Source organism: Silurus meridionalis, chromosome 13 (assembly GCF_014805685.1).
Source record: "Silurus meridionalis isolate SWU-2019-XX chromosome 13, ASM1480568v1, whole genome shotgun sequence".
Taxonomy (NCBI): Eukaryota; Metazoa; Chordata; class Actinopteri; order Siluriformes; family Siluridae; genus Silurus; species Silurus meridionalis.
The window spans coordinates 22351207-22374587 of NC_060896.1; the positions used below are offsets into that span (position 1 = coordinate 22351207).

At 36.9% G+C, this 23381-nt stretch overlaps 1 protein-coding gene across 1 annotated transcript; it reads right to left on the bottom strand.

Moving 5' to 3' along the window:
• Positions 1–873: 873 nt before the first annotated feature.
• prrg4 (proline rich Gla (G-carboxyglutamic acid) 4 (transmembrane)) lies at positions 874–10402 on the bottom strand. Its single transcript, XM_046865020.1, has 7 exons — positions 10250–10402; positions 9792–9904; positions 5769–5932; positions 5512–5539; positions 3541–3667; positions 2964–3146; positions 874–1719 (listed from the first exon to the last, which is right to left on the bottom strand). Exons 2-7 carry the CDS (start codon positions 9892–9894, stop codon positions 1692–1694), a joined length of 633 nt encoding a protein of 210 aa, XP_046720976.1. The 5' UTR covers positions 9895–9904; positions 10250–10402; the 3' UTR covers positions 874–1691.
• Between the last annotated feature and the right edge of the window lie 12979 nt (positions 10403–23381).

Sequence of the window (23381 nt, forward strand, 5' to 3'; positions counted from 1 at the left end):
ATAATATATGACAAAAACAGAATATATATATATATATATATATATATATATATATATATATATATATATATATATATATATATAAATGAAATTTCATTATATTATCTATTTATTATTGAATAGAGCCATACAAAATTATATCTATAATATTCTTTGATTAAAAATAAATAATTATATAATAAAAGTATATGTAAATATTGTTTTATCAAATTATGTATTTGCTATTATATATTACCATAAACAATTATATAACAAATATGTCAATGTTTAATTACATTATATTATGTATGAATTATTAAATACAACCATATAATTAAAATTATATATTAATTATATATTATATATATATATATATATATATGAGTAACATTAGAAAAAAATATTAAAAAAGTAAATGTATAACTTATTACATTTAATTGAATCAAAGTAAATATGATTAAAAATAGAAATAATCATATAATAAAATGTTAATTACTGTTTATTACTTTATATTATGTATTACATCAAATAAGATTGTATAATACAAATTTTACTTTATATTTACACAACAAAAGCACTAAACTCTTTAAAAAAAAAAAAAAAAAAAAAAAAAGTGTATTTCAAGACATTTTCTTAATAAGAAATACAAAACTCTAAAAATGACAAAAGTTGACTTTATATAATCAATGATAAAAGACTGATAAACAATTTTAGTTAATATCGATAAACGTTTAGAGGAATGCAACTTTCAAATATATATTTTTGTAATGTTCTTAAATTGATCTTTATAAAAAATAATATATGGTTGATTTAAATAATTTCCAATTTTTTACATTTAATGTGCATCATGCATACAGTGTTATGTAATGGGTGTGATATATAAGAAACACAATATATTTTCACGTTAATTTATTGAATTAATTGTTTTATATTAAACATATATTAGCTCTAGTTGTTGTGGCAAACAGACGTATCAAAATATATATATAAAAAAAAAAAAAAGTCAGCCAACATGGCCTTTGGTTTACCATCTTATTTCCCACAAAACCACTTTCTTTTTCTCAAGAGAAACCCCCCAGCTGCATTTATTATTTAATAGCACAGTGTTCTGATTTGTGTGGCTACATTACACATTTACAGTCAGGAAAATGTATATATATAAAAAACTAACAATGATTAACAATGTATAAAGAAACAATGTCATTAATTACAAGCACATCTACAACCATTATTAAAATCTGAGGTAAACGAGGTAAAGCTGGTTTTGTTTGGTAGGTCAGTGTTAAAGAAAAAAACAAAAACAAAAAAAAAACGTGAGGTCTACATGCAGTATTCACAATTATCGCCTTCAAAACTTTCTTCACTATTTTCCTTCATCAAAAGCCGTCACAGACACAGGGGGCTATAATCAACTGCATTATAAGCTATTTGCATTTAGCATGATATTAGTGTGCTTCATTCACGAGTGTAAACTGAAATGACCTGGTCAGCAAGCTATTTACACAGCACTGCAAAACAGAGAAGCAGTCTAATGATAGATAAATTAAGCACATACATATATCGCAACTTTCAAATTAGTGTAAAACCAGTACATTATTTATAACCAATAAGCCAGCTCTATAAGTGATTCTGAAATAAAACAGTTCATAACAAAACAGTTTCTGGTTTAAATTAAGCAACACCCAAGACATTTTTTTTATGGCAGGTTTTGGTTATCGTCGAATGGTGCCTGGTCTCGACCTGCAGAAAAAGGATAGTTTGGTAATTATTCACAGAGAAATATTCATGAGTCTACATTAAATAAGATATAACGACGTTTAAGTTGCATGTTGATGTATGCACAGATGGATAAGTACAGTGGGTATTCAGCCCCCCTCCTTTTTTATTAACCCACAATAACAAGCTTTAAGGCTCTTTATTCAGAAGCACATTCAGCAGCAATTACAGATTCAAGTCTTCTGAGATAATTCCCTATTAGCATTTCACACCTGTATTTCGTAATGCATTAACAAAGGGATGGCATTACTAACTTGGGTTTTGCTAGATGTTGAGATCCAGACGATATTTTTCCTAATCAGACTAAGACTATATTTTTCTTTATCTCACTTAAGTGCCTGCTTTATGCCTTTTACACAGGTGCATATTTTGTTTAGACTCTACCATAAAGACCCCAGAGTATATTCTTGGATGATTCACTTTCAAGAAGGTTTTCCCAACTGGGCTGAGAAATTCTGAAACTCTGTTAAAGTGGCCATTGGGTTCTTGGTATCTTCTCTGACCAATGCCTGAGTTTTGCCCAGACAGATTTGCGATTGTTCCAAAAAATGTTTCATTTAATGAGGATTGATCCCACAACGCTGCTTGTTACATTCAAAACTTGAGAAATGGTTTTATACCCTTCTTAGATACTTACTGTGGCACAGTTTAATCCTTTAGTGAGTGTTCATCTATTTGTGATGTGATCTTAAACTTACTGTATGTGCATTACTCTACAATATAATTGCAAGTGATGGGTATTAGTATTAATATCGCAAGGAATTTGGTTAAAACAGAGACACTTTTAATGATACAGTTAGAGTTTGTGTACATGAAAATGCAGACAATCAGTCAGATAGAACCCTTCAAGATCCTGAAACTTGTAGCCAGTAAAGTGTAGAAATGCCATTACACATTAAGTTCATAGCCTGTAGGTGGAGCTCTAAAAGATCGATTACTCAGATTAATGTCATTCTAAAGTCCAACTTGGTGTGCGTTAGAAAAACCACATTAGAAAGTTGCCTAACGCTACACAAATGCCTTATTAATGGAATGCATTAAAAGTATATACTATATGTATCTCAAAGTAAAGTCTGTTAAGTTTAAGATGACAAATCTCAATTCCATTTGCACAAAAATTCATGTAAAAAAAAAAAAAAAAGTTAACCCAAAACATTAGAATTCATGCATTTAAATCATTGTGCCTGTGTGCGTGTGTGTGTATGTACCCAGGATATGGTGGTGGTGGAGCATCGTGTGGTCCAGATATAGCGATGGCCTGCTCATATGACGGAAGACCTTGCGTTTCCAAATCGTCTGATAAGGGAGCAGGGATGGGGTGCAGCGACACCTCCTCTAGCCTCCGGATGATCACAGAGGCATTACTGCGTCTTGAACGAGTCCTGACAGGCCTGAAGATACACACACAACAGTCCAAATGTTATATTGCATTAACAGAGTTAAAAAAATAAATATTCCACCACTGTGCAATGTTATACAGCTGTAAAATATACTTCCTGAGAGAAAAACAAGACACATTGTTCCACTGTGCAAGCCACATTAACATTTATATCTAAATGACATTCTTAGCATATATTATAATTAGACTTTATTATAATTTATAACATTTTTTCAATTTATAATAATAAAAAAAAAACAGAGTTCATATTAAACAGGATAAAAAAAAAAAGCATGTCTCCATACTAATCATAGAAATAATGGGCAAAACAATCTCTTAGAATCAGGAAAAGATAATGTGTGTGTAATGTATGTAACATGTGTAAGGTATGTGCATCGTGTCCTTACTTATTTTTGCAAGTGTTCTGGCAGGTATACCAGATCAGGAGACCCAATATGATGATGGCCACTCCCCCTGCGATGAGGCCCACCAACAGAGCTGTCACATCGATTTTCTGCCCCTGATCCTGAGCAGCTAATATTAATAAAACATAACAAATTTTGCCATAGATTCATAACATACACTAGTTAAAACCATCACGTTTAACCTTCAGTATTTCAACAAATCAATGACTGTTGAAAACATTTCAGGCAACGTCTGTAAATATTGAACACTTTTAATGTCTTGTCACGTTCCACTTCAAGGATTTGATATTAATCAATCATGCTACTCTCTAGATTGCCTTATTTTAGTTGTTATAACAATTTTAAAGGTTTGTGTTAAGACTTTTTAAGAGACTTGATGCTCATTTAGAGACACAACAGACAAAAAAAAAAAAAAAAAAAAATTGATAAATGACAGAAAACTTGAACGACGCATAAAGATATCTTTAACTGATAAACATTTTCCTAAAGTTAAACGTTGTGTCATCAAACCTGCATCGCCACATTACAGCAAACAAAGGGGTGGAAAATTAATGTTCACCCAACTTCGCATTACAGCGAGTAACAACTGAGTCGGCAAGCGTAACAAAGCACTGAGGACACCTTCATACACGTCACATGGAGGTATTCGGTGTAGAACAAAACCGAAACAGTTAGTCATAGCTACACAGTTATAAATAATGAAGTCATGGAAACAATGGATCTAATGGAAATCCCCAGGTGTTGCATAGCACAAAAGAAAAATCAGTTTAGATCATAAACCAAATATCTGCACCATGTACTTTCACAACAGTGTTTTATGCTGTTGTCATTCTATTTAAAAATAAAAAGCTATAAGCAGATACTTTGAAAGGGATAATACGGTATGTCTCAAGAATGACACTGTTTAAAGATAAGAGCTATCCGTATCGTAATGTCCCCTGTACAAATGTCATCATATTAAGTTATAAAAAAAATGGAGAAATTGGTTTGGGACAGCAGATAAACACAGAGCCAAGAGCAGTTCATAAAAGATAAGATTATGTAACTTCTTGATTAATTTCTTGGCGTCATGAACGTTTTAATCCGCAACTAAAAAGAAAAAAGGCACATACGGCAAAAAAAGTCAGGTTTCCCCATATTTTTGTCCAAATAGTGCATATCCTAATATATTAAAATTTTTTAGTTAGAGCTGCAGAGTTCCCAGATCAATCTTGAGCTCAGATTACTGTCGGCGTGGAGCTTCACACGTTCTCCTACATTTCGCCAAAGTGTGAATGAGTGTGCATGGCATTCCGTGCAGGCTGGAGTACTCCAGTGTTCCTAGAATAGCGTCCTGATTCACTACAGCCCTGATGCTGAATACATACGTTTTGACAAAACCATTTTTTAAATATATTTATGTCTGGTAAATACTCCAATACTCTCAAAAATTTCAATTCTTTGAAACACCATCTTGATTCACCAATAATTTATTCATCTGGTATAAAGTAATGGTTTACCCTGGTGATGGTTGCGGCAGACCAAGAATGCATTACTGGGGGCACAGGGCAAAAGGTGTGAATTTACCCTGTATGGAACAACCATGCATACATTGATTTAAACAAAGGGGCAATTCAAGCATAGCTGATGCAATTCCAATTTTGGGAAGGGAGAAGAAACCAGAGAATGTAGAGGAAGCCCCCATGGACACAGGGAGAAGATGTGAAATTCCAGACAGACAGTAATTTGCCAAAATGATGGCTTTTTCCTTGCAAACCTGCATTTATGTTTTAATAACTGAATTTCCAGCACATTCTGTACATTTTATGTGAAACTCTTTCAAAAAGTAATTTCATCAGGTTAGATAATCATAAAATTATTATTTTGCAACACTGAAAACCAAACCTGATAAACGCAATAGTTGAAATGCAAATCAGGTCATAGAACCAGTGAGAACAAACTGCTTCTACTTACCTTCTGTATACTTTTTCCAGAATGCATCCTGATGAAAACAAAACGAGAAAATAAATTAGGAAGTTCTGCTTAATCAGTACTTGATGTGTAAATCAACATGATAAACAAGTTGGCCTACCCAGCAAGAAAACAGAAAACAGTTTGTGCATTTATTAAGTAGGTGTGTTTTTGTAATGAGTCACAAAGTGTTGTTTGTTGGTCGATGGCACAGGTCTGGCAAAAGAATATGCTGGCAGGAAAGAATCAAATTACTCAACTGTGTCTGGAATATTTTCGAAAACCTCACGGGCTTCTTCATAGTTGCACACTTCCTCGATACACTCTCTTTCTAAATTCCCTTGGGTGAAGATTTCGAAATCGAATCGGTTGTACAGCAGATGCCGTCCCAAAAACGTATTGGCTTCCTGCTCTTCCGTGAACACTGTCCAGAGCAAAAATGAACAAAGTTACACATATGCTGTAACAAATCAAAATGCAAATATGATTAATATTGATGCCAGTAAGAGGTTAATAAGAGGATTAAATGAGGAGTTTGACTAGAGGATATGCCTCAGAAGGCCGATCACATTATGCTGATATCAACCTCTTGGCTTTCAGACGTGACGCTTGTGTCTGGGAGTGGCAGCTCTCAGGCAATATATACCTCTTTCTCGCTTCACACAGCAAGTAGCCCGATCTGATGAGATCTCACTTAATGTTTTGGTGTCTCACTATAGGATACTGGATTGCTAAACAGCCTGGTTAAAATCCATCATCAACCAGAAAAGTCATTCGTGGGGCTGGAGGAGTTCATGAAGACTAATAAAGCATTAAACAAATTGTAACATCCAATAAAAAAAAAAACAAATATCTTCCAATAAGGAAAAACCAAATCACTGTTTTACAAATATAGCATATCGTGACCCTCTTTAAATGAGCCCACGACAATAACATAAACCTTGTAGTATGTCAAAACAAACCAGCTGGGGACATGAAATCCTTACTGGGGGGGAATACCCCCCACCCCCCAAAAAAAAAAAAAAACAAAAAAAACAAAAAAAACCCACAGTCAAAAGTTTCTACCATTTGGTTATCGGATTGAACCAAACAGCTGATCCCTACAAACTCCACAGTCCTTTCTGTATAAATACGCAGAGCGCGCACTAAGCATAATGCACCCAGTCTATGTTTCTCTGCCGAAACAAAGGGGAATAAGCCAATAAGCTTTTAATTCAAATGGAACGATGGAATTCATGACCTTGGTAATAAATAATGGGTTTGGCCTTAACAGTATGCCTACATCCTTGGTAACAAATTGCTCTTTAAACTGCTGAAGCCAAAGCTAACAAGCCAGGATCCTCTCTCCTGAATAACCACTGTGGCCATTGCCTTGCCTGTGGCTTAAACTATACAGTAGGAAAGAGAAGAGAGGTCGGTAACGGCACAGTTTTTTCCCCATTGTGTCTGACCTGCAGTGGCTGACACCTTGGTATGTGGTTAGCAAAGATATCGCATTGGGGATCACAGCTCTGCCTGAGAGACCAACTGCTTTATAGGCATGTTCAGTTAAACTCGATTTGAGTTGCTTTGGGTGGCATGGTCACATTTTCAAGTGGCTCCGTGGGAGGCAACCCATGAATGTCGAGAGCAGATTTAGCCCTAATGGGCACCTTGCTGGTAAAGTCATTCATTCCAAATGACATCAATTTCCTCCAAGAGTACCAGGAACATCAGGAGGAGCTGCCTCGCTGCCCGATTTGCTCTCTGCAGTCTCTTCCACTCATATCATGACTTTCCAGTCTTCATGATCACAATCGGCCACTGAATTTTTAGCTTCTCAGGGCGTTTACACTGGTCCTGCATATCAACGCTCTTCTTTTGTGCAGGTAGATGGAAGGAAAAGTAGGTCAATAAACTGGAGATGGAGGACACCACTTCTTTCCTTTTTGATTTTATAGACTATGTAGTTTTTAAATGAAATTATTGTTGACAAGAGATCATTTTCCTTTTTTCTTTTTTGACTTCTGCTTTTGAAAAAAATTCTCTTAGATCAATGCTCTTCTTCACAGCCCAATCACCTCTTCAATAAATCACTCTGCAGGGATGATTTCCACCATTTGTACTGGAGGGAAAGAAAAGGGTGCCTTGGAAACATCCTCTTTTTTTCCCTTTTTTTTTTTTTTAAAGAGAATAAGGCATCAATGTCTTTCTTCTTTAAACTCTTAACACCTCCTCATCTGTGCAGTGTATGGAGGTCAGATGGGCGCACGCATCCAGCTGTTCTGCTTGCTAGCCTGTGCTGAAAACTCTTCCTGGTTAAGCATGCGCAACACAAACAATTCCTCGTGTTATCAATTGCTGCTTGGGCATGTTTCAGCCTAAGGCATAGCACAGGTGTGACCTGGTGTGTCTTTGCTTACATATGAAGAGAATTTCCCTTAGCAAAATTGCCCTGCGTTCAGCGGAGGAAGCTGAAGAAAGTCACGCAACACGAGTACACTGGAGTCTGAATAGAATAGGGTCATGGAGGCCAATAATTCGATAGAATTTTTAAAAGGATTAGCCAATAACTAGCATGAAGACAGACCAATGACGACTCGAATGTATTTCTGGAGTAAAGCAAGAAAATGTTTTTAAATGCCAGTTGGATTATTTCACTGCCTTCAAACTAACTGATGTCACTCGAAGATACAATTATCTCGTCTGCCAGCAATAGAGGCTGGTGGAATGTGATAGGGCTTCTAGAGAACACACAGAAAGTGCATCTCCTATAATGAAGCACTGAGACATATGCTTGAACAAATAATGTGGTTAGGACAAACATGTTGCTGTGTATAAAAATGTTGCACATATTGATTAATAAATGTTCAGTTTGCACCAACATGCAATCGGAAAAGTGAAACAAAGGGCTAATAATAGGTTTATTGTGGCAGCTTTTTTCACATCTCAATAACTTATTTGACAGAAATTTGCCTTAATGGTGTTGAATGAACAACCACAGCATTCAATAACCTCTTACTCTGTTGGCTCACATGTTCAATTGATTCCTATGGTGAAGAATGAACACCTACAGTAGGGAAATAAACATTTCTGAATGAATAGCTCAATTTATTAGTGGACTGGATTCGTTAATGTGACACTGTGGGATTTTTACTGTGTAGTTTGTATTATTTAATCCCATATTCCTCATGATATATGAGGATAGACAATTGTAGACACTTGGCTATTAATGTGGCTATTAAGTAAATAACTTAATTATGTTACTAGAGAAGTAATGTTACTTGATTGAACATTAAATATCATTACCTACTAATATGACATCGTATTTGACTGTTCCCTTCTATTTAATAGATGTAATCCAAACTTTTAATAACTGGAAAACAGGGCTATAAATAACATCATAACTCTGACTAGTCAGTGGAAAGTTCAGGAAAAAACACTCCAATAAATAACTAGACCATTACAGAACACACAAGAATATACAACCAGGTCCATAAGTATTTGGAGAGTGATGGAAAAAATGAAGCAATCAACATGTGGTTGACTCAATACACTTTCACATGCTCAAAAGTAACTGGACACCGGATTGAAAAGCAGTTTAATGGCCCGGTGTGGGTTTTCTTTTTATGACAGAATTGATTCTGTTAGTTCCATATTAGCGGTATACAGAGGCAATGTTATGAAGTCTCTTTGTTCATTATTTTTCTCACCGGCTTCGCAAGAAAATGTACAATCCTCCGAAACAGTGTATACTGAAAACAGTGTCCAGGAATAGGCTGAAGTTGTGTAAACATGTTTATTGTAATTAGTTTCCAGTTTCAAGGATAAAGGACTAAACTAGGACTAAGAGATGGCCTCTTTTCTTTTTAATTCAATACTATAACACTTTCATAAACAATATTCTTAATATCAACACCAATGCGTGTATGAAACATTTCAGGTTTGTTTTTTTCCCTGTAAAGTTTTATAGATCTTTTGAAGGAATTCTCTCAGATGGTAAAGATGAAGTGATAGTAAAGATGAATTCTCTGAGATTGTACGTGAATTACGTGTTTGTGTATATATTTATATTTTATATCTTTATATTATTCAAATTGATTTACGTTTTTTTTATCATTCCTTTTTTACTCTAAAAACAATACAAATAATAATAAAAAAAAATCAGTATATATCAAAAGTACTATTTTAATTAATATAAGAATCGATCTTCTCGATACAACACCAGTATCGATTGCTCCTTCCCTAACACTCTGACTGAACACTATACTTTGGACCTGGTTTATATTCCTGAATAAACTCACCTGCATTTCTTTCTTCTACCTGCCTGGAGCTCTTGGTATCTTTTTCACACACAGAGAGTCCATAAAAAGTGAAGGCGCACAGCACAAATATCGATATCCGCATTTCTGTCCAGCTGTAAGAGAATAAAAGAGAATAAATAGCCGGGGGAAGCGGGTCACATGCCGCCGCTCGCCTACACACACACTACCAATGTCCACGCCTCAGCTTGGCCTGTCTGTCATCTCAGGCATTCCTATTAGCATTTCCCCCAAATTGACTCAGACTTTCCCTCTAGAATAATACAGAAATCCAGGGAAGACTGGTACGAAAGAAAAAGACGACGAGAGACGACGTCTAAAAGACTAAAATGTTATGCAAACACGGCATTATTGTTTTTTTTTTTTTTTTTGACGGTTTGGTCTCAGTTTGTTTCCGAGCCGGAAATAAAGTTGTAGCAGGAAAAACACAACACTCCTACCTGTTCAATCAGTCCGGATCCCAAAGTGTCCGATTTCGCTTTCCTCTTATAGCTTTATCACTTATTTTCGATAGAGCCAAAGATGAGTCATGGCGTTTCAGGAAGTTTCGTTTCAGATCATGAAATCCACCACCACCTCCTCCTCCTCCTCCTCCTCCACCACCACCTGTTCCGTGGCAACGCGCCAAACGTCTTCCGCACGAGCACCGCGCGAGCTCATGTGGGAGCCGCAAAATGTCAGCGCGCGCAAAGTTTCAGAAAACGCGCACGTGAAAAAGCAGCGCGTGCCCCAGGCTTTACTACGACCAGTTTTACGCAAATAAAAATAAAATCCCTCCTTTCCTCCTTAACCGGTACCGGATCATTTAGTACCGAATAAATTCAATTTTATTGACTTTTACAAGGTTTTTTGAAAGATTACCACTTCCGCCTCGGCCGATTTCCTTGCACTTGTTGCAGTCGCAGTTTTTTTCTTTGAAACGGTAAATGAAGTAATGAAATAAATGAAGCTCGCACTGATACTGCTTTATGGTGAGATAAATTTATTGTTATGCAATAATTAAATTGCATAAAAAATATTAATCATGAAATATGCATAGTGATAATATAATATGCACATTATATTATTTCACTTACATAAATATATATATTCTTCTTCTTTTGGTTTCTCCCAGTAGGGGTCGCCACAGCGGATTATCCATCTCCATACCCCCCTGTCCTCTACATCTGCCTCTTTCAAATCAACTACCTGCATGTCCCCCCTCATCACATCCATAAACCTCCTCCTTGGTCTTTCTCTTTTCCTCCTTCCTGGTGGCTCCATCCTCAGCATTCTTCTACCGATATACCCCTCTGCCCATGTCCAAACCATCTCAATCGCACCTCCCTCACCTTGTCTCCAAAACGTCTTCTGTCTTTTACTCAATGCCACCATCTCTAAACCATACAACATCGCAGGTCGCACCACAGTCCTATAAACTTTCCCTTTCACTCTTGCAGATATCCTTCTGCACTCTTTTTTCACCTCTCGAACACACTATTCATTACTTTGCACTGTTGACCTCCTTCACCTTCTCCACCTCTTCTCCCTGCAACTGCACCACTCCACTGCCCTCTCTTTTATACACACATGTACTCTGTCTTACTCCTCCTTTATTCCCCTTCTCCCCAGCGCGTTCCTCCACCTTTCCAGGCTCTACTCCACCTGCTCCCTACTCTCACCACAAATCACAATATCACCACAAACATCATAGTCCACGGAGACTCCTGTCTGACCTCGTCCGTCACCCTGTCCATCACCAGTGCAAACAGGAAAGGGCTCAGAGCCGATCCTTGATGCAGTCCAACCTCCACCTTGAACCAGTCTGTCGTTCCTACTGCACACTTTGCTGTTACACTGTCCTCATACATGTCCTGCACCTCCCTCACATACTTCTCTAACACACACATGACTACTGTCTACTCACATGCAGATGTTGTGAGGTGTGTGTTTGTGCTATATATTTATTAGGCCATGGTGAGGTGTTTAGAGATATGCTTTGTGAGAATGATTAGTCGTTCATCTCACCTAGGTGAGAGAAGAGCAGAGCGGAGCAGAGCAAAAAAAAAAACAGAGAAGAGGAAACAGGGAGGAGGAAAACACCACTAATATAACTAAAAAAGCCCAGCAGAGGATGTACTTTCTCCACCTACTAAGAAAGCACAACCTGCCTAAGAATCTGCTCTGTAAATTTTACTGATCAGTCACTGTTTAGTTTGGCTCTGCTACCCAACTGGACAAGTGTCTTCTTCAGAGACTACTTAGGTCCAGAGACAGGAAGTAATGAAGTCAAAATACTTTGTTACTGTACTTCAGTAGACATTTCTGGTTTTACTACTTGACTTCACACAAATATGTGTATTTTCTACTTCTTACATTTTCAAACCAGGCTTGTTACTTTAGTTTAGACATGATTAATATTGTTTCTTCTCATTAAGCATCGTTTTCATCCCACCAACCTATTTCTTGTCATTGCGTGGCTTTTCCAATCTATCACTGGTGTATAATTTTCTGGTTCTCACACACCACAGATGAAGGCTGGCCTATGAAGCTTACAACGAGCAACGCAGAAGGCATCAAGAAGTCTGGGGGTAACGTGGATGAGACAGAGGGTGTCAGCGATGTAAACATGACTAAGAACAGAGACATTACTGATCACCTGATCATCATCTTTTAACTGCTTGTGTTCTATATGGTGGTTCTTCAGCCTGGAAACATTCATTAGATACCAACATTTTAAATTCTTTTGTATTAATATATTAGTATGACGTGAGGTCCAGTTACCAGCCTGACACTAAAACAGGTAGTAGTAATGGCTATTCTTTACTTAAGTACATGTCAGAGCCCAAACTTCTTTACTTTAACTTGTGTGAGAAAGTATAGTCAGTACTTCAACTTTTTCCAGAGTCTCTAAAACATGAGTATCTGTACTTCTACTTGAGAGAAGAATGTTCTTAGACTTAGACATGTCTTCTTCAGTCCAGCCTGCATGTTAATTGTGCACTGTTTGTTTACTCTAAACCAGGAGCAGATTCCTTGTATGTTCGGCATCCTTGGCCTATAAAGCCATTCGGATTCTATTGAACACGGTACACCTGCTCAGTCTTGCTATTACAACATAAGTATTTATTCAGCAGAAGTGAGAAATGTTAGTGTTGAAATGAACAGCCATACAAAAGATACAAAAGAACATAGCGAATATATAAGCAGGGTTATAGTTGTGTGCAAAGTGGTCCTGAATATAACCAGATACATTTGTATACAATTTAGAACATTCAAAGACTGTGGAGAAGGAGCCTGGCACAACACTGAAAGAATAGTCGTAACACCATTTTAGAAAATAGCTACCTTGTCCCCTTTTAATTCAGGGTGTCCATGTTAATGTCGTCCATCTTGTTAATCAATCAATCGTGTGGCTGTAGCACAGTGTATACAATTATTCGAAAAACAGGTCAGGAGCATGTTAAAGTTCGCATCAAACTTTAAAAAAAAGACCCTGGTATGGTTGTTCATGCCAAATATGCTGGCTGGAGTATTTTTAAAAGTGCTGATCTGGAATTTCCACACACAATGACAGTCTCTAAAGTTAAAAAAAGAATGTGGAAAATACAAAGACTTTTCTTTCTTAATGGTCCTAAAAGTGGCAGCTCTGCAGTGGTGTTGATGACATAGGAGAAAGATCACAGTAATTCGAGCTGACAGGACGGCTACGGTATAACTATAGATATATGTGTTTCTATAGTAACTGATAGACTACAACAGCAGATCACACTATTAAAATCTGAGCCTACATAAATACATTACATACATACATATAAACACACATTTGGCCATATAGTGTACATTGCTATGCACATTTGTCAGACTCAACGTTGTACATGTGCATAAACAAGGCCAGTGTGACTAATAAAGAGGTAAGTAAAGAATTTAACTCCTGTGTACTGTTTGGTTTTTTTTTTACATTTTTTACAATACATTTTTAAATGTTCAGTTGTGTTTTAATTGTTCCCCGGGATCATAGGTGTATTCGAGTTTGGCTATTTCAAATAATCATCTCTGTCCAAGGCAGTATGCCAGTGAACAGTACATCGATTACTAAATACTGAAAAGGACACCAGGAACAACACCACTAGATGTCACAAAGTATTCATGTTTACAATATGTGTCTCGCACTATGAGTTAAATACTGCCATGCCATATTTATATTGAACTTTGTCAAATCTAATCAGAGTGATTACTAAGTTTTGATGTATTTCTTGTTTATAATGTAATAAACCAGAAAACAAGAGATACAGAAATGATTGAATAAAGTACAAAAAAGCTAAACATATTTGTATTACTTCTTAAATACTCGTTAAATGAACTATAAAACTATATATTCTACATGGACAAAATGTTTGTGGACATCTGACCAGATTCGGATATTCTTTGCAAAGTGTTTTAATAGATTTTGGAGTGTGCTTGGGGAGATTTGTGCTAATTCAGGCACAAGGGTGTTAGTAAAGTCAGGTACAGTGGATCGGGAAAGTATTCACATCGTTTCACTTTTTTCACATTTTGTTGTTAGTCTTATTCCAAAATGGATTAAATTCATTATTTTCCTCAAAATACTATGATCCATACCTTATACCGACAACATGAAAGAAGTGTGTTTGAAATCTTTGCAAAATTATATATATAAAAAATAACAATAAACCCCCCAAAAATTCACACGCCGTTGCTCACTATTTTGTTGAAGCACCTTTGGCACCAATTACAGCCTTTTTAATAAAATTTTATTATGATGCTACAAGCTTGGCAGACCAATTTTTGGGCAGTTTCTCCCATTCTTCTTTGCAGAACCTCTCAAGCTTCATCAGCGTCAGTGCACAGCCATTTTCAGATCTCTCCAGAGATATTTAATCGGGTTCAAGTCCGAGGCTCTGGCTGGGCCACTATATCTTGGCTGTTTGCTTAGGGTCGCTGTCTTATTGGGAAATGAGGTCCAGAGTTCCCAAACAGGTGTTCATCAAGGATGTCTGTACTTAACTTAATAATTTATGTTTCCCTAGATCCTGACTAGTCTTCCAGTTCTTGCTGCTGAAATTCCTCCCCACAGCATGATGCTGCCACCACCATGCTTCACTGTAGAGATGGTATTGGCCAGGTGATGAGCAGTGGCTGGTTTCCTCCAGACATAACGCTTGTCATTCAGGCCAAAGAGTTTATCGTTGTTTCTCATAGTTTGAGAGTCCTTCAGGTGTCTTTTGTCAAAGTCCAGTCAGGCGGTCATGCGCCTTTTACTGAGGAATGGCTTCTAGAATGTTCTCCTCTCTCCACGGAGAAAAGCTGGAGATATTTCAGAGTGACAATCAGGTTCTTGGTCACCTCCCTGACTAAGGCCCTTCTCCCCGATCACTTAATTTGGCCAGGCAGCCCGCTCTAGGAAGAGTCCTGGTGGTTTCATACTTTTCCATTTACAGATGATGGAGGCCACTGTGCTCACTGGGACCTTAAATTCTGCAGGAAATGTTCTGTACCCTTCCCCACATCTGTGCCCCGATGCAATCATATTTCATGGATTGGTTTGTGCTCTGACATGCACTGTTAACTGTGGGACCTTATATAGACAGGTGTTGCTTTTCCAAATCATGTCCAGTCAACTAAATTTACCACAGGTGGACTCTAATCAAGTTGTAGAAACATCTCAAGGATGATCAGTGGAAACAGGATGCACCTGAGCTCAATTTTGAGTGTCATTTCAAAGGCTATGAATACTTATGTAAGTTTTTTTTAAATACATTTGCAAAGATTTCAAACAAACTTCTTTCACGTTGTCATTATGGGCTACTGCTTGTAGAATTTAAGGAAAATAATGAATTTAATTACTTATGGAATAAGGCTGTAACATGAAATGTGGAAAAATATTAACTTAATACTTTCCGGATGCACTGTAGCTTTTATTTATAAAACCATTTAAGTGACCTTTATGTATGAAATAATAATAACAAAAGTTCTTTCCATTTTCTCCTAATAACTAAACTGCTCTCCCTCCCTTACTTGCCAATATATATTACACCCAATTCATATTGATTTTCCTAATCTGTTTAACCAAAATTAATGATTTGATCAGTGTGATATTACCCTTTAGTCTCAAGGTGATAAGTAGTGGCTTATGAAACATAAACAAAATCGTAGTGGTTAAAAAAAATAATCTATTACAATGTTGGGTTTTTCCTATGGAGTCTTTGACCAGCAGGATTTCTTGGCTGTGTGTAATGAGTTTGAGGAATAACACTATCGAGCAATCTTCCAAATAACAAGAACGAGCCATGCTGTATCATGGTACGGATAATCTTCATTATCACATAGCAATGTGTAGCTCCACTGTTCGAGCTTTAAACATGCGATCCTGAGCCAGCACACTCTTTAGTGATATGATAGATGTCTGGCTCTCTTGGAGCCGGTTGCTAATTGAACAACAATAAGCTGCACTATTTCACCCTTGTCCCTCAGTGTGTGTCTGGACACTGTAAGAAATATCCAAACCGGTCTGACGAATGCTGACGTGGTGTGAATGTGGAAAAGATCCATCTCTATTCTCGAAAGGAAGATTATCAGAAATGCATTTGGGTAAAGGATTTTTATTTAAATGTTTAACAGTGAATCACTGCGTGAAAGAAGACAAAACAGCACATACCGGTAATCTGTGCTAACAGTTTCTAATGACAGGGTTTAACTATGGACTTTTTGGTCTTTGACAATGTTACAGCTGTCTGCCACAGTGTATTAGAGCTAAAATTTTAATAATGAAAATATGCTCAAAATGAAGAGTTTTCATCATAATGCCATTAGCTTCCAGATCATGTTACTTACCCCCACCCACACAGCTTCTAAGGGACCAACAGTAGGGGGACAAACAAGCATAATCCCAAATCAAAATGGTTGAGAATTCTTTGTACTTGATGTCTGGCTGAAGTTTGGAACTCATAAACATCACTACATGCTGGGTTTCAACCTTGGGGATGCTCTGCCGGGCATTTGTTGCAGGTGTCTTTAGTTCCTGCTTGTTGAGGTGTTTTGCTTTTTGTTTTATATGAAAAACTGTAAGTGAAATGCTTGGCCACTGCAGAACCTTCCACTCATTTGCCCTAAACAGACTGCTTTTAAGGTATCCTTTACATCATTGTACATCTGTCCTGTGAAGCATCATTGAAAAAATATTGACACATTTGGCTGGATTTGAGAATTTTTTTTAACCCTATATGCTTCATGAGTTCATCTTGTGGCTTGTGTCAACAGTCACATCATTAATAAATACAAGGGACCCAGTGCCAATTGCAGCCATACATGCTCACACTATCAAAATATGTGGTATGCTTCATATCATGAGCAGGTTTCTTCTCTTTTTTCCACATTCCTCTCTTCCAATCATTCTTGCGCAATTTTACCTTCTGTATTCACTGTACTTCACATAGTTGTTGCTTTGATACAGATACTCCTACATCTTGGATCGTGCTCCCAATCTGACCAACTGTTGTGAAAAGGTTTTTTTTCACCAGGGAAACAATTCTGTTATCTATCACAGCATTTTTGTGGTCTCAATCCTCTTTTGGTGTTCCATGGCTCATTAGTGCATAGTGTAATAGGTGATTTGGCCACACCTAATGGTTGTGCTATCTATCTGATATCAGGCTTGTTTTGATTTTTTTCCAGTCTTATAAAACCTTTTATATTTTATACATGAAATAATGAAGGCGCTGTATCCAGGAAAAATAACTAAAAAAAATTACTTTTATCATTGACTAACAGATTGTCAAAGAAAATTTCAGGTTCTTGTAAAGCCAAAAATTATCTTTAAAACATGTTTGCTAACATAAGTTGTGAAACTGTCTTAATGTAATTGATAAAGAAACATGTTTGTCAGCAGTGAAATATGCTACCTGTAAAAAAAAGCGCCTGATAAACCGGGGTCATGAAACGTAAGAAACAACTGCTAAATCTCATCCGCACATCGTTGTAATCTAAACCACTAACCAGATACCACGAATGGAGAGCGGGAACAAGATGAACAGAGAACCATGGAGGGAGAGATAGTGGGAGTTGTTGTGGTGTTTCATATAATTCACTGAAGGCCCTTTTATAAATCACATGATTTGTCATGTTTCACAGTTTGCACAGATAGGCTTCTGCACAGCAAGCTGACTAATTGCTTTTAGCAGGGGGCTTTAAATAAATAAAAATTGTTGATAATTCGCAGTTTATGAAGAAAACACAGTGTGTGCAGATGGAAATGCTTTGCTTAATGACAGCTGATCATAAATATACAGTAGTGCAGATTTAGCACTCTATAGTTGGCTAATATATAGGTTTACTTATGCAATAGATTACAGTGCATCCAGAAAGTATTCAAAGCACTTTACTTTTTTTTTTTACATTTTATGCTATAGACTTATTCCAAAATAGATTAAATTCATTATTTTCCTCAAAATTCTAACCCAGCCATTAGGGTTGCACAAGCCAGTGCACTCTTAGTGCCGGTCCCAAACCCGAATAAATGGGGAGGGTTGCGTTAGGAAGGGTATCCAGCGTAAAACAAATCAAATATGCGGATCATGTTTCAGAAATTCATACTGGATCGGTCGAGGCCCGGGTTATCAACGACTGCCACAGGAATTGTTAGCCAACAGGGTACCGGTGAAAATTGGGCTACTGTTGGCCGAAGGAGGAAAAGGAGAGGAGGAAGACGTCTACAGAGACAGCAGCAAAAGGAGAAGTGTGGGAGAGTGGAGGTTCAGGTTGGTACTTTAAATGTTGGTACTATGACTGGTAACCCAAAAGAGATAGCTGATATGATGGAGAGGAGAAAGGTAGATTGGTTGTGTGTTCAGTAAACCAAGTGGAAGAGGAGTAAGGTGGGTTTAAACTGTTATTTCAACGTGTGGATGGAAAGAGAAATGGTGGAGGTGTGATTCTGAAGGAAGAGTACAGTAAGAGTGTAGTGGAGGTGATGAGAGTTTCTGATAGAGTGATGAATGTGAAGCTGGAAGTTGAAGGGGTGATTATAAATGTTATCAGTGCCTATGCTCCACAAGTGGGCTGTGAGATAGAGGGGAAGTAGGTGAAGGGAACAGAGTTGATGAGGAGGTGATGGGTAGGTATAGTCTTAAGGAGAGGAATGTGGAAGGTGTACTGGAGAGTGTGTTAGAGAATAAAGAGGGCAGGCAGAGTGTAGTGGGAGGAGAAGAGTGGCAGGAGTGATTTGTGATAGAAGAATGTCTGCGAGAGGAAAGGGAAGGTTTATAGGACTGTGGTGAGACCTGAGATGTTGTATGGTATAAAGACAGTGGCATTGAGTAAAAGACAGGAGGTGGAGCTGGAGGTAGCAGAGCTGAAGATTTTGGGGTTTGGGAGTGATGAGGATGGACAAGATTAGAAATGCGTTTATTAGAGGGACAGCGCATGTAGGACGTTTTGTAGACAAGGTGAGGAAAGCGAGATTGAGATGGTTTGGACATGTGCAGAGGAGAAACTTTGGGTATATCGGTAAAATAATGCTGAGGATGGAGAGATTTTATGGATGTGGTGAGGGAAGACGTGCAGGTAGTTGGTTTAAAAGAGGCACACGTAGAGGACAGGGGGGTATGGAGACGGATGATCCGCTTTGGCGACCCCTAATGGATGAAGCCGAAAGAAGAAGAAGATTTGCAAACAATACCCCATTATGACAACGTGAAAGTAGTGTGTTCGAAATCTTTGCAAATTTATTACAAATAAATAAGCCTTTGCTCAATATTTTGTTAAAGCACCTTTGGCACCAATTACAGCCTCAAGTCTTTTTGAGTATGATACTTGGTGAACCTTTTTTAGGCCGTTTCTCCCATTCTTCTTTGCAGAACCTCTCAAGTTCCCTCAGGTTCGATAGGAGCGTCAGTGCACAATCTCCAGAGATTTTCAATTGGGGACAAGTCTGGACTTTGGCTGGGCCACTCAAGAACAGTTTTGTCTCTTAGACACTCCTTTGTTGTCTTGGCTGTGTGCTTAAGGTCCTTGTCCTGTTGGAAGATAAACAGTCACCTCAGTCTGAGGTCCAGAGCGCTCTGGAGCAGGTTTTCATCACGGATGTCTCTGTGCAGTGCTGCATTGCATTGAGGCTACTGTGCTCATTGGGAACTTTAATGCTGCAGAACATTTTTGGTATCCTACCCCAGATCTGTGCCTCAATACAATCCTGTCTCGGACATCTACAGACAATTCTTTGGACTTCATGGCTTGGTGGCATGGCATGGCCAAATCACACCCTATCAACTAAATTTACCACAGGTGGACTCCAATCAAGTTGTAGAAACATCTCAAGGATGATCAGTGGAAACAGGATGCACCAGAGCTCAATTTTGAGTGTCAATTCAAAGGTTGTGAATATTTATGTGCATGTAATTTATTTCATTTTTAAAATATTTGCAAAGATTTAAAAAAACTTATTTCACCTTGTCATCATGGGGTATTGCTTGTAGAATTCTGAGGAAAATAATGAAGTTAATCCATTTTGGAAAAAGTGAAGCACTGGAAATACTTTCTGGATGCACTGTAAAGACACAATAAAATACGATCTTTTCCAATAATATTTTTCCAGCCCTGAAGACTAGTGATAGTAAAATTGCCTGGATGGTTGTGAAGGTTGTGAGGCACGGTTAGTCTTCACCTATACGCTCATTTGGAAGACACCTATGGCAGTATGGATGTGTGTGTATAGCAGCCTAAAAAAACCTGTCACATTGTATTTGTAATTGCATGTTTGTATTTTGTGTAGATTTTCCTGAATTCAAATGTACATACATACATTTTTTGCATACATCTTCAACACATGGACTATAATTTTTCTTCCAAAATTAAAAGGTGCACAATCAACCTCTACATTTATAACTAGATCAGCATGTATAATATAGTTGCGAAATTTAAAAGAAATCTACAGATTTGTCAGATCTGCTGGTACTAATTTTTATTATCATCATCAACAATCTCTGTTTCACCTGAGGTAAAACTCGTTTTATAGCATTTAAACGAGCCTCAGTGTCAGGTTGTTCTTCTGATTCAGGCCTCTACCAGAGAATTTAACTACATTCTACTGTTGTGATGTGACAGTGAAAAAGCAGCGTAAACAAACTCAACAAGTGGTATTGAATTGCAAACTGAATTGAGAGGGATTATATGTTTCATTATGGTAATTTGTGTAAAAAATAGTTCTTACCACCACATTTACCACCAAAAACTGGTTCCTTACACACCATGGTCTTTACAGAGAGTAGAAATTAGTTCAAATAAAAAATATTTGCATATCAATTTAGTAAAATTATGTTTGCTAAAAGTTCATATGTTGCATTATATTATTGGAAGAAAAACTCAACTTTGGTCCAAACCGGATTTTTCTTTCTTTTTTTCCCCATAGATCAACCACAGCAACATCTCATGGGTTTTCCAAGACCGCCACATGTATTACTGCAAGCTATGCAATCATTAAACATCTTCCACTTGAGTGGAATTTGCTTGGCTGGAGGAATGCTTTCATGGACATTGTTTATAATATTTCTGAATTTCCCCATAGAGAAGTGCTTAGGATTGAAAGTGAACAGGCAGCCAAGTCTCTCTACACACTACAGATTTACAGTTTTTCTCAGTTTTTGCTTTGAAGCATTTCCTCGAATCTCAAATCATTCTTAATACTTGCAAACCAGTAAGTGCATATCTTAAAATAATTGATACAAACAATACCACACTAAAAAAGAACCTTTTGTCGTGTTGACAATGACAGTGCACTTTTTCAGTATTCCTTGAGGTAAACAACAGTTTGGATTAGTGATTGGAATTGCACAAAGCTGAATTTCTTCTCTATGGCATCTATGAATTTTCAATATATATTCTATATATTCAAAAATTTAAGGTTCACAAGATTCAATTTTGACCTATTATAGAGAACTATCTGATTGTTGGTTTATCTGATGCCTTACAGTCCTCGTCATTAATGACATTCAAGAATCATCTGCACACTTCATCAGTTTAAGACACTTTTACATAAAACGTTTAATAGAAATTTAAATCGACAGATTCTGACAACTGGTAACCATTTTGCATTTAATGATTTTTGCAATTAACTGATGCCGAAATGTTTTGGGGGTTTAAACTATTCAGGTGTATACAAATTTATATTTTGAATAATATATTTTGATCAACATGACAAACAACTGATGATATAGGAAACAGCAGACATTTGTACACAATCAGTCAAATGAATGTACAAAAGCATTCGCAATTGAATCAAAGCAATGAGAAATGCTTTTAAGAAGTGCACAAGTTACTACATGATGTGGAGTTTGAATGAGTAGTTTGGAGAATTTCATTTCTAATTTGAGAAAAGCATCTGAGAAAAGCTAACATAACCTGTAGCATGGAGGAAAAAAAAAATCAAACGTGTTGACTGTATACCTTCAGGACACTTTTAAGGGCACAGTTTAGACAGTGTGATAATGATCACAGCAGAGGTTTTAAAAAAATGAAAAGGCTCATTTTAATATATGAAATTGTATTTAACACGACATGAGTGTTATTGCGTCATAAAATATAATAGCCTATCAGATTTAACTATGCAAATGCAGCCCATGTAACTAGTTTGGGGTATGCAGACTCCACCTTTATTAACTTTCTATTGAAAACAAGTGTATTGTGAATAGTGTATAGAGTAAATAACCAAAGCAATTGTCCTCTGTAATATCACTTTAGTATGCTTTAAGTACCGAAAAATAGAGACTTATTTCAGCCCAAAATTTTCTCAGGAATAAGGTAGCCTAAAGTCCCCCAAAAATCTGAATAAAAGTGGCTTTTAGCATCATTTTTACATCACAAGCTCCAAAACAATGCCAAAACTCAACTTTAGAAGATATATGCATTCAAAATATCTCTTGACCAATACAGATGAAAAATTTTGATGACATCATTCTGTACTCTTCTTACCTGCTTCCTCTGTCCAGTCAAACTCACCCTGACTTCCTGTTTCAGTGGAAATTATACAAACGCCTCAAGAAATTTCATCAGGAACAAGAGGAAATTATTAGTAACACACATGAACTTTTTTTAGTATCACAACCTTTTTTTAATATTCATGATACTGCAGTTTGCAGATTCAGGGGCAAATAAATAATTGCCTTTAGCGCCACTGAAGTCAGTATTACATTTCAGTTTATTCTTGATCCTGTTTTATCCAATATATTTTTAACTTTTTTTTTTAAGTCAGAAATGTCAACATCTATCTATCCATCTATCTATACTAACACAAACAGGCCCTACATTAGTGTATTCCCTTTTCTTATTACACTTCCCTTCACTTTGTTCTTGGAGAGAAAGACTATAGAAATGGACTTGAATGTTTGTCAAGTGAACCTTATCTCTTATCCTAAACAAACAATCCTTATCATGAAGCCTGTGTCCCATCTCTCACCATGCAATAATATTTGCCACAACCCTGATTACTTAACTCCATACGTCAGATGAAAGCCTCAAACTAAAATCTACACAGACAAGGAGTGTTAAATGTTAAATAAAAAGTTCAAACGCCACAAAATA

Excerpts from the sequence above, each read along its gene's own strand:
- prrg4 (XM_046865020.1), bottom strand. The coding sequence starts at position 9,894 with ATGCGGATATCGATATTTGTGCTGTGCGCCTTCACTTTTTATGGACTC. Across the intron at positions 5,933-9,791 it reads GGTAGAAGAAAGAAATGCAG|TGTTCACGGAAGAGCAGGAA; the intron begins GTGAGTTTATTC and ends TGCTCTGGACAG. Across the intron at positions 3,668-5,511 it reads CTGGAAAAAGTATACAGAAG|CTGCTCAGGATCAGGGGCAG; the intron begins GTAAGTAGAAGC and ends TATTAATATTAG.